Here is a 12,768-nt window from a genome sequence, read left to right as displayed (position 1 = left end):
GTGCGCGGCCGGCGGCCTCGACAGGTCGTCGCCTTGACAGCGACAAGGACGTCGCCTCTCATCCCGCCTCTCTGACGGGGAGGACTGCTTTTGTGAATCTCCCATATGGACATTCATTCACACGACTGTCTCATCCGCCCCGCGCTGTCACCTTGAGCGCCTCTCTGTGTGTGTTGTGTGTTTATAGCAGTCAAATATCGCCTTCGTCACCCCGAGCGAGGCGCGTGGTGTGGAGTGGAGGTTGGGCGAGGGGTGGTCTCGGTTTATATTCGGCCACAGGGTGCTTATCTTGTCCGTTAATAATTCAACCTCCGTCTTGCGCCAACGGCTCGGTGACTTCATTTGTCCTCCCAGTTTATCCCTGGGAAGTAAACATGATGGGTTCTTCTATATTTGGCACAGTCCACTTCTGATTATTGTTCCAGGTAGACGGTGTTAAGAAATAATAGTCGGTGATTCATGAGAAAAACAATGGATCGTACCAGATAAAATCGGACTTTTCAATCACAGAGGCTCTAATCTCTGAAGATTGAATCACCGTGACATCACGCTGGTCACAGTCAATTCCAGGTCAGTCTGACTCTGACTCAGAGTAGACTCCCAACAACAACAAGTCGGCAGGTCACTCTGACGCTAACCTGGTTGCTGACGGTACAAACATAACCAAGCTAGCAGCTGTTAGCTTTTCAGTTTAATGGCAGGACTCGCCACCCTCCATGTCAAACAAGTTCCCCCAGATTATTTTGCACGAACACCCTCACAAGCTAAAGGAAGTCTTAGCCTGGATGTGTGTTATGTATCAGTACAAATATCTGGAAGGATGGTGACATTGGCTGTTGACCTCAAGGACTGAATCGTCGGGATCTCAGATTGCTCAACTGACAGTTTTGTGACTGTCAGTCCATTTTGGGAAATTATAGCCAGAAAGCAAAAAGATGTATTCTGCAAAGTGTCAAACATTTAGCACAGCGATCACGCAGACTTGTGTCTGAAGCAGTTCTTTGGACCAGTCAGCTCCTTTGAGGAAGTAACTGACAAGCGTCAGGTGTAGTTTAGGTGTAACAACCAGCTAGAAAAGGCAACTGTTGGCATTAGTTTCTCCTTTAAGAGGTTAGTGTTGATGCTGTTATGGCATCAGAAGACTTTTCTCGATGGTAAAGATGTTTTCACTCTTCTCCTGCCTGGCTCCGCTCGTTTGTTGATCTAATTGAAGTTAGCTTGTGATGGACAAGTGCTTCATATAATCACCTGTCAAGTATGTTTTGAAAGTGTCCGCCCTTTTTCAGAACAGTTTCCAGGGACAACTTCTTCTCTTCTGTGTGTCTCTAGAATCAAAGTGTTTTGAATCATCTCCCGTTTACAGCTGTAGAAAGTGTGTTTGCGTGTGCCCTGTCTTCACTTCTCATGAATTCTAAGTCAGGATTGGTTAAAAAAAAAAAATCCCCCTGGGTCATCTAGAAGTGAACGGTTATGCAGGTCAAATATATTGAGTTGCGTTCTTATTAAACATCCAATGGCTGTACAGAGTACTGACCTTGTTATATTTGACAGAGAGGCTCTATCGTTCTGCAGACGGCAAGCACTCTTGGGTAAACTGGATCTTTGTAGCCCTGGGCAACAAGGAATCCCTATCGCCGTGGTGACGCTGTTCATCATACGTGTCAGCGCGGGCCTGTGTGAGCCATTTGCATTGGCATGAGAAGTCACAGCCCGGGGGGGGGGGAGCCGCTTTAAAGCCCGCTGTCAGGAGGTCAACCTGCCGGGTATGTACACACGCTCCTCCACGCCGACCCTGGAAAGCTCTGCACTCACAGTCCGGCACAGAGATCGGGCCAGACGCATGTCCGTCACCATGGTGACAGCTGGACACCGCAGCTCGGCAGCAACAACAACACCTCACGACAACAGCAACATTACCTGCGACACTCCTTCAGGAAACTCGGATAAACACGACAGCGACGGAGCAGCGGCGGTGGCAGCGAGCTAACGCGCTCGCACGCACCGAGTGCCTAAAAATGGGTCTTGGTTTCAATTAGTGTCTGCGTTGCTCCCAGCAGCGAGGCAGCAGCTTCTTAATTTGTGGAGGGACGAGTCGGTGGAGAGTCGGAGGCAGAGCGGGCCGCTGAAAACAGATGGGCCCTGCGTGACACTGGGCTTCCAGCAGGGGCAAAATCAATGCTCATAACTGCAAAACAGAAGAGAAATTAATAATTATATTATCTCAAGATTGCTTTGCATTGCCGGTGCAATCTAATTAATAGCTGTTCTGTTTGTAGCTTGTTGTTCTTGTTGCCTCTTTTCTTTTTTTTTTTCTATCTGAAGTAAGGAGCATCACGTCATGCGCTTTTCACGACTTTCTTCCTCTTTCTTCTTCCCTTCCTCAGTTTCTCGGTGCTTTTCCCTTCATCACTCATTGTTCATCTGTGGAAGTGTCTCGGTTTCATGATAACACCAGCAACATTTAAGGCCAACAATAAACACAAATGTATTTATTCAACACTGAATCATTTACTGGACATTATTTGCAGTTTAACACAGACTGACGTGGTTCTCCTTTTCCATCTTAACAGTAAGAAACGAATTCTCAATCTGCAGCAGCTCTGGTTGATTAAGCCGCATGTTTTAAAGATGTTTCTGTGTGTTTCAGACTTGTCCGACCAGCTCCTGGAGGTGGTGGGGCTGGAAGGCGCCATGGAGATGGGTCAGATCTACACCGGGCTGAAGAGCGCTGGAAGACGCCTGGCGCAGTGTTCCTCCGTGACCATCAGGTCAGCGTTCAGCGCTCGAGTCGACCGATAAAGTCGCCATCGTCGCGTGTTTGTCGTCTTTTTTGTTGGCATCCTTGCAAAATTTGGTTTGCTTTGATCATCAAGTCAAAAATCAACAATGTTTTGTCTGTTTGAAGCTAAATTGTATTCAGATAAGAATTTATCACTTCCTGTGAGTCGAACACCGGGTTTCCTGGTGCCGCTTAAGATTGCTGTTATGTACATTTTCACAAAGTTTAATTGTCCCGTGTTCTTTCCACTGACAGAACCAGTAAATCCCTCCCGATGCAGATTGATGGGGAACCTTGGATGCAGACGCCCTGCACAGTAAGTCATTAAATGTGTCCACTGTGTCGCCAGATTCTGTAACGCATGCAGGTGGTTCACGCAGACTGGTGACCATCAATCAAAACATTAAGTGGTGCCATATTTTAGGGTAAAAAAAAAACCCAAATCAAAAACTTATTTATTCAGAGGAAACGCTGCATATACTGCATGAGCTGCAGCAGAACGACAGTATTTGAACGATGTGTCTCAACTGTTGATGAGACGGTGAGAGTTGGAAGACGGAGACAATACGCATCAGGGAATAGTCTAAATTGGAGCCGATGTTTAACAGGAGCTTAAAGAGTAACTTCACACCCGACCGAGAAGATGTTTTCGCTCTCCAGTTGAACAGTATGTAGCGCCTCTGGTGACACCCATCGCTCAAGTTGGGTGTCATCCGACGTGCGATCTGTTGCACATATAAGAGCGACGTGTCGATGTACTGATCTGAGTGTGCATCTACCGCACATCACCGCGGTGAGGTGACAACTCAACGGCGGTTGACAACTTTTGTTATTTAAGAGAGACAATAAAGAGTTTGCTAACGGAGCGTTAGCAGCCTGTTAGCTCCGCTCGCTCACGACAGGAACGGCGACTTCCCAATTCAGAAGTTGTTTCCTTAAAAGCAAATCGTCTTGATGGCTCTCTACTGACTTCCAGTAGGAGGAATATTGGTGCCAATTTCTTTGAGCAGGTCGTCTGACTGCAGCGTTTCCTTTGGAATTAATTGAAATTGCAGCAAAGATTTCCCATTTTGAATCTGTGCATCATCCGTGCTTCTGATATTCAGCTGAGAAGCCGAAATCGAAATGAATCCGATGCCAAAAAACAGATAACATCGTACTTTTGATTTTATGCATAGATCCAAAAATAGGAATATGTTGAAAACTGGCCGAACTTGATTTGGATATTTAATTTGTCTGTTTTGTTTTGAACCAGAAGTTATTTATGTGACTTCACAGACTCACACAGTAGTTCTGCCCTGTTTACAGCAGTATATGAGCTGAAGGTTTGCTGGTAAACACACAGATTCTGCTCTCCCGGGCCTCTGCTGCTCCTCTCTGGAGGGGTTTGGGTCCTTTCTAAATAACAGAGATGTGATCCGACTGTATTACACACTCTAATGTTAGCGTTATAAATATCTTGTATTAGGAATTAAATTCTCCTCACAACACTGCTGCTTGAATCATCCGAGCCCTCAAGCGGTTGCCAGTTTGTGCGCTAGCTAAGATGCCAACGTTATAGCGTAAGAACGGCTGAACTGAGCGTGGCTGAGCAATGATGTTCTACTATTGGCTGACGGACCAAGTTGTTAGGAGCCGGAACCAACCGTCAGGATTCTCACATCATTTCGGACCTGACAGACACTTTAAAATGATTGCTTCAGAGTCATAATAATGTTTTTAAAGACAAGAGATGCTATTGTTTTCTTCCTTTGTACAAACTCTTTGAATGTCTTATTGTTTTGAATATTATCAGATTGTCCTTTAAGCTCAGAGAATTCTCTCCACAAACGTCCAGTCTCACAGGATGATTGTTGTGATGGATTTCAAACTTGATCTCACCTGATTTCGCTTGTTTTTCTGGGACAATGCACAATAATTTTAACCCTTTCAATATGAAGTTAGCTCCACATTTTACCCCAGTCACTTACTTTTGTCTGTAGTTCCTGGGCAGATGCAAGACAACATATATTCAGTTGCACAATACTGCATTTTTGATGTCTTAGAGCACTGGTTTCAAATGAAAAGACAGATGGCATCTAGTTCACTTTCTGTCTCCTGCAGATCGTTGTTTTGTGTTTTCTTGTGCTGTAATTCACGATAACAAATACTTACTTCTTCTAATTTGCTCGCCGTCTTACGTCTCAGACACGCACCTCGACGAGTGCCGCCCTCCGTCCAAGTTCCTCATTTCTGATAATGAAACTCTCCAGCTCGCGTTGATTACAGTTGTGTTTAGCTTTAATTACAACGCCACTGCGGATGGAGTGCTGCTGAGATTTACATATGGATCGCTACAGAACCCGGCGCGTGACAAAACGAGTAGCCCCTGGAAGAGCTCTCGTGTCTGCCGGCGCGACTCGACGGAGCAAAGTTGGGATCTGATAAAACATGATTGTGCTGCGGTGATTTCCACGGCGCGTTATCGGTAGCTGCATGTCGGAGCTGAATTTGAATGAGTCGACCTGTTAAATGCTTATAAAAACATCACAGTTGTTGGGATGTTAACCCACTAATTATTAACAACAACAGCTATGCAAATCCGCCTCAGTTCCTCTGCGTGCATAACATATTCGACAGCGTCAAACCATTTGCATTTTGATGCCACACATGACACGCGTCACAGTTTCTTTGATAACGAGGTCTGAATTAAACGGTGCAAAGTGAAGATTTTACTGTTTTTCCTCGACAGATTCTGGTAAAATGCCACTTTTTTTTTTTAAAGTCTTACATGTGAGTTTGTCCTCTTAGTTTTCTTACGTTGGAGGATTTTTCTCCAGTAATTAATTTGGTGTAATTGTTCATAATTATTTAAGAGGCGCGTCGCTCTGTAACTGGAGCTGCTGATGCTTATAAATACTTTAAGAAAAAAATGCTGCATCTTTTAAAAACCGAGCTCAGTTACTCACCACATTTATTTCACGTATTCTCTCAGATCTTCTCTAAGAAAGGTTATTATTTTGGGGTATTTTGTAACGTACATCAGAAACATTCAGTTCGGTTTAACGACGATGGCAGAAAGCCGACAAAAGATGGTAATTGCTGCCGAGTCAGAGTGCAAGTACAATAAATGGCAGCGCTCCTTTTGAAGTGAACGCGGCCTCTTTAATGCAGATGGTAACATTTCCTCTCCCCATTACTGCGTTCAGTATAATGAAGTGTGTTGTTAATACGACAGCCCCTTGATGGTTGATATTTGTTGTTCCATTGATCTGCAATTTCAGCCTTCAACCAGAAAATGGCATCCTTGTTGGGGGGGAAACAGGATATTGTCAGATAATACTCCCCCATACAACCGATTCTTTCCCATAATGCACCAGAGGGTACTTTAGCATTGTTTATGAGAGATGTGAACCCCGAATTCTTAACTTTTTCCCACATTAAAGAAAAACTCTCACCAAAATGCAACCTAGGCTTTTTTTGCGAATGTACTCGAGTCAAACCTTCATTTAAAACGTAAATACGACGAAAAAGGCACTTTTAAGATTTACCGTAGTTTCGTTTTTAGGTCAAACTCATTTTCAATGGGAGTGCTACGGGCACTTTTACGATAGCATCAAAATCTCTATTTTTAAAACAGTAAGAAGGCTCGACACAACATGAAACTTTGCTCGTAGTATCACCCGGGTCTCTACACATGAACACGAGCATTGAGAACATTGGGCCTCATTCACCAATATCTTCTTAAGAATCTTCTTAGATTCTTTCTTAAGTTGTTCTTAAGAGGTTCCTTAAGAAAACCCTACGTCAGATTAACCAACGCGTGCGTAAGCCTCAGAATTGTTTGCAGCTGTGTTCTTACATTGATGAAAGCCGCAGGAGCAATATATATGCCATTGTTTTGCGGGCCTTGGATAGAGAAATGCCACGTATAAATAGGGTGGGGGGGTTACTAATTGATGGCATGTTTCCAATTTACTTGATTTATCTTAAGTCATTGGCACATTTAATTTATTTTAGAATTTTAATTCTTTGTAAATGACCAAAAATATGAAATAAATAAATAAATGAATAAATATGACAGAATTATCACTGTAATACTGCATTTTATTGAACTACACAAGAGAAGAAAACACAACCATGCCAACATTTCGGCACTGAAATGTGCGTAAGAGTACTCCTGAGTGTTCGTAGGATTTGTTCTTGCCTGAGAAAAAATCCTAGATAAGAAAAAAATTAATGAATGCCACAATCTTTGTAAAATCTTCGTAAGTGGGACTTAAGAACAAATTTGTTCGTAAGAATGGTTCATGAATGAGGCCCATTGTTTGTGTACACAGAGTTTACTAAAAAGAAGGTTTTTGAACAACTCACGTTAGCAGTAGCTTGTTCCGCTCGTCGCCGTCCTGCCAGTGGAGAAGTGTCGATCTCAGAATGTGACGTAACCTGGAGGACAGTTAAGGTGGAACGCTCCTAAAGCTTAGTTCCATATAAATACACGGATGATTCGTTGTTTTGTCGTTAGCAAAAAACAATATTGACCTTGAAGTTGAAAAAGGAGCCTCGTATAAGAAACAATACTGAAATAAAAAGCCGGAAAAGTCACGTGAATTTTTTTTTCTTATCTAGGATTTCTTCTTTGGCAAGAACAAATCCTACGAACACTCAGGAGTACTCTTACGCACATTTCAGTGCCGAAATGTTGGCATGGTTGTGTTTTCTTCTCTTGTGTAGTTCAATAAAATGCAATATTACAGTGATAATTCTGTCATATTTATTCATTTATTTATTTATTTATTTCATATTTTTGGTAATTTACAAAGAATTTAAATTCTAAAATAAATTAAATGTGCCAATGATTTAAGATAAATCAAGTAAATTGGAAACATGCCATCAATTAGTAACCCCCCCCACTCTATTTATACGTGGCGTTTCTCCATCCAAGGCCCGCAAAACAATGGCATATATATTGCTCCTGCGGCTTTCATCGATGTAAGAACACAGCTGCGAACAATTCTGAGGCTTACGTACGAGTTGGTGAATCTGACGTAGGGTTTTCTTAAGGAACCTCTTAAGAACAACTTAAGAAAGAATCTAAGAAGATTCTTAAGAAGATATTGGTGAATGAGGCCCAATGTTCTCAGTGCGTGTTCATGTGTAGAGACCCTGGTGATACTACGAGCAAAGTTTCATGTTGTGTCGAGCCTTCTTACTGTTTTAAAAATAGAGATTTTGATGCTAACGTAAAAGTGCCCGTAGCACTCCCATTGAAAATGAGCTTGACCCAAAAACGAGAATACGGCAAATCTTAAAAGTGCCTCTTTCACCCTCAACAGGCTTTCCTAACGAGTGTCTTTGTGATGCAACACCAAACTAAATCTGATCTCTGCTTCTTTTCCCAACACCAGATCGAGATCGTCCACAAGAACCAGGCGCCCATGTTGATGGGGCCGCAGCAGGGCCGCAGCTTCTTCTCGTCCTTCATCAGACGAACGCGCACCGAGAGCAAAGACTGATCCGTCCAGACCTCGGGAGTCGTCACGAGCGCCCGAAAGAGTTGCGGCGGTCACAAGTGGATCACCTCTCGGCCCCCGTTAGCGAAGAGGGTCTTTTGACGCCTGTTTGATAGCCCAGCGTACGGTAGCGGACTGTATCGCCTGCAGCATGTGGAGACGTCACCGAGAAGAAGCCGCTCAATTAATCCAGAGGGAGGCGTGCGTAGAGCCGACGCTTCGACCGACGGCGTGTAGTTTTTAGTCCAGCTCCAAAAATACTGAAGCTATTTCGGGAAGCTCGATTTTTCTAAAAAGTCTGTTTTTATTTCTGCTGTTGTGATCCGTGCCATGTGGACAAACAAACCCCACAGATGAATGTGTTTTTTTTTGTGATATGATGTATTTATTTATTTATTCATATTTTGCTGCTATTGATGTTTTTTAAACAGTTTTTTTCTTTTTGCATTTGCATTTGCATACCCCTGACGCATGATGGACACTGAGCGAGGTTGCTGCTGTTGAAGCTGACATATCTGGAGTCAGCGGCTGATCTTTTTTCCCCAAAGTGTTTAGTAAGAAGTGAAGTGTCTTTGCTCAGCGTTTGACTCACGAATGGCTTCAAGTGGCGTAAAAAAAAAGAAGAAATCAGCTTTTTTGCTTTCTTTTTTTTTTATAAAACGGTTCCTGCAAACTCATCCGTGTCATGTTTTGATCTGCCGTGTTGCTGCTCCGTCGGTGAAAAAAAAAAAAAAAAAAAAAGATTAAGGAATGATTTAACGGTCTTCATGAAAAATGCATGACACTCTTTGTTTCATGTCGCACGAGAGAGACGTCGGGACAGTTTTACCAATCGCGTGCACACTTTCTTGTTTGCATGAGTGGCCTGAGATCTGTTTTGACACGTTGTGGAAAATTGATCGTTCTTTATTTTTTATTTTTTGACAACTGCAACTTTTTTCGCGCGGTTTTAAAGCATATCGTTACTTTATCTATGAAAAGATGGCTGCGTTTTTGTATGGGATCCTGTGTTTCTCAGGTTCTCAGATACTTTTAAAGTGTAAACGGCAAAAAAAACAATAAAAGACAAAAAAGAGTGTAACATGTTTGTTGGTACGACGACCGTGCAGCTCCTCCGAGTCATTGATTTTTCGCCCTGATGTCTTCTGTTGAGTGTTTACAGTCCGCCGCGCATACGAGCGTACATTAACCAATTAAAGTCTAAATACAAAATGACTATTGACATATATATTGTACCGGCTTGATTTAAAGAATCAATACTGAAAATCAATGCCATCCAGTGATTACAGTTCTCAGAGGCATTTCACAGCCACTCACGTGTGCAGATACCATCTGTAGTGCACCTTTAACTTATTATTACTATTATTATTAGCTTATACAGATAAATGATTATTAAAAGATTATTCTGGATGGTTTCTGCATTTGAATAGTATTTATCTTATCACGTCTCACTAAAGATAAACACAAACGTGACTTCAGATTTCAGGGTGTTTGTTACGGACCCACCGGTGCGACACACACCTGACAAATGTGTTGTTTTTAACAGAACTGCACTCCTGCTTTTGTTTTTTTTGGGGGTTTTTTTTGTTCCGCGGAAGAATTACAGGCTCGACTATTTGAGTCTTTTAAAAAAAAAAAAAAAGAAAAGAAAAAAGTGCCATACCTCCAGAGGAGACCGAGGTCTGTTCTGTCTCCATCTCTTTGCTTTGTTCTCTGCAGCGTTTGTACAGTGAAGGTTGTATTTTTGTACACAGTATTATTTATTTTTCCGCTTACTGCTTCACTCTAGAACTCACACCGTGTCGTTCCGCCTAAAACAAATTGTTGCCTGCCAAGTGTTGACTCGGGAAAAAAAAAAAAAGTGATGATGGAAATAATAATAAAAAAAGAAAAAAAGCTTTTTGTTGTTTGACGTGTTGTTCTGGTGTCCTGTGTGCGTTTGACCGTTGGACCGCCCCGACACAAAACATGGTGAAGAAATATAAAAACTATGATAATACTGCAGCTTTTTGTGTATATTCATTCATCCTGTTTTATCCAAGAGCTGCTGCAGTCGACAGATCGGGGATCTTAGTTTCGTGGGTCAAAACTCAAAGAGAAGAACTGTAACTTTAACACTCTACGTTACGTAGTCACACATCTCGTTCATGGAAAATGACCAGAATGTCAATTATCAGTTATAAATTAGGACTTTGCAACAGCTGACAACACCACCGCCCCCATCGGCTGGTGGATTTGAAGTGATAATGATCAGTTTTCTGCTGCACCAATCAAATTATTCATTCCTAACGATCGGTGACCTGTTGACCTCTACATCACCACATCGCCACTTTACGAGGAATTACAAGATCCTCTGTTTGATAATCACAGTTTTCACTAAATATGTGCAAAACAGACATTATCACTGACTTCTTAGCAAAGATTTACGTCAGTTTCAGTCGGACTTTCATGGAAAACACTGTCGGACTTCTGTCGACTCTTCAGGGATTCTAGTAAGACAGAAGTCCGTCCTGTTTGTCCTGAGTGGCACTTGGTTTACTGCGTGTCTCGGTGTCAGATGGGTGGACGCCTACACTTGAACCGCGTTCCTCCGTCCTCGGGGGGGGTTCAGCAGGAGTGACACGGTACTTCACTTCACATCCACTTCACCTGCCCGGTAATGGAACCCTGCCTGGATCCAAGATGGCATCAGCGTGACCACTGCTGCCTCCCGATATGTCCGTCCTTCAGCCGAGTGTTTAATGCGAAGGTAAAGGTTCCTTTTTCAGGGGGTTTATTCAAGAGCTGTCCTCAATCGGGGAAATCTTTATATTGATTGTTAAACTGTAAAAGAAAAACATGTTTTTAAAATCTATTCAAATTCATCTCACAGCCAGTTATGTTACCTGCTGAGGTCATAAAAGACTTTTAGGGCAAAGATTACAGAACATAAAATAAAGTTTATGATTTGAAATGTTTAAATGTATTTGTTTTGTTATTTTATTTTTGTGTCCCTCTCCTAGAGCTGACTATAAGACACTATGTGATTACATGCAGACTCTTCACAGAGACTTCACAAGATTTGTAGGGTTAAGAAAAATAATGTGAAGTAAGAAATAAAGATATTAAAAGACAAACCAGGTCAGATGTATTAATGCAACTCAATATGACACAAGTGGCACCTCTACTTTGACATCCACAATCCAGACAAGGAAAGTTAATCAGATTAACACTTTGACCTTAAATAAACAAATAAACCTCCAGAAGAGCAACAGAGATGGTATCACCCCTCTGAGATGGACAGACGAGCAGTAAATCATTTAGACAGAATTATGTAAGTATAGTTCATAACATGTATACATTTGGTAATGACAAGTGTAATAAATTAAAGAAAGAAAGAAAGAAAAAAACTAACATGAAGTATGCTAGCATAGCTTACGTAGACATAGCTGTCTAGATAAGCTACGTTAGCTTAGCTGACTAGCTAGCTGACATTTCCACATAAACGTAAGCCTGCTAACTTACCTAAACCACCGGCCTTGTGCACATGTTGTTCCATTTCTATTTTATTTTGATATATATGATTTATAGATTATGTTAATACAAAATAAATGAAATGAAATCTAACATTTAACTGACTTAACCACAGGCTTCCTAGTGTTTATATTAATAACTGCATAAAGAATCATACATGACAAACAGTCATATATTTAGCCAAAAGATATTCCTGTGTAACTTTAACAACAGTGGAATGACACAGTGTGAGGTAAGTAAAGTTTATAACATGTAGAAGTGTAACAACAATATGAAGTCTGTCAGCTGTCTGAACAGCTTTAATAAGAAATCAACGTCAAAAAATGCTGTCTAGCTAGTATCCGTGTTAGCTTAGCTGACTAGCAGACTAAAGTTACTATTAGCCAGCAACATTAGTAGACTAGCTTTACTATCCCTTTGCTAACATAACTGCTAGCCTTGTGTTCACATGTTGTTTTTTATTAATATATTTGTTTTTATATAAATGTATTATAGATTATATTAGATTCATTCTAAGAAATATATTCCTTGGCTAACAACTGACAGTGTAGAAAAAATGCTGTCTAGCTAGTATCTGTGTTAGCTTAGCTGACTAGCTAGCTAACATTAGCAGTAAAGTAGCCGTACTGTCTCAGAGCTAGCATGGCTAAACTCCTAACCTTGTGTTCACATGTTGTTGCATTTATATATCTAATAAATGTATTATAGATTATATTCAAAAAGTATGTTGAGTCATACATTCTAAGAAATATAAAATTTTCCTGACTGTTTTTTTAAAGCTTTTTAAAGGAAACAGTGTAGAAAAAATGCTGTCTAGCTAGTATCTGTGTTAGCTTAGCTGACTAGTAAGCTAACATTATTGAACTAGCCCTACTGTCTCAGAGCTAACGTAGCTAAACTCCTAGCCTTGTGTTCACATGTTGTTCCACTTATATTTATTTTAATATACATGTATTATAGATTATATTCTTAAAGTATGGTGAT

At 41.3% G+C, this 12,768-nt stretch overlaps 1 protein-coding gene across 1 annotated transcript in view; it reads left to right on the top strand.

Annotated features, from left to right (window-relative positions):
* Window positions 1-9,913, top strand: part of dgkb (diacylglycerol kinase, beta) — an 85,188-nt gene extending 75,275 nt beyond the window's left edge. Inside the window, exons 23-25 of the mRNA XM_030393201.1 lie at window positions 2,648-2,768; window positions 3,035-3,095; window positions 8,167-9,913. Coding sequence (XP_030249061.1) covers window positions 2,648-2,768; window positions 3,035-3,095; window positions 8,167-8,274 — 290 coding nt within the window. The 3' untranslated portion in view covers window positions 8,275-9,913. The remainder of the gene's footprint in view (window positions 1-2,647; window positions 2,769-3,034; window positions 3,096-8,166) is intronic.
* The last annotated feature ends 2,855 nt before the right edge of the window (window positions 9,914-12,768 follow it).

The sequence above is a fragment of the Sparus aurata genome, chromosome 17 (assembly GCF_900880675.1).
Source record: "Sparus aurata chromosome 17, fSpaAur1.1, whole genome shotgun sequence".
In the NCBI taxonomy this organism is placed as follows: Eukaryota; Metazoa; Chordata; class Actinopteri; order Spariformes; family Sparidae; genus Sparus; species Sparus aurata.
This window is presented reverse-complemented; position numbering and strand designations above follow the sequence as displayed.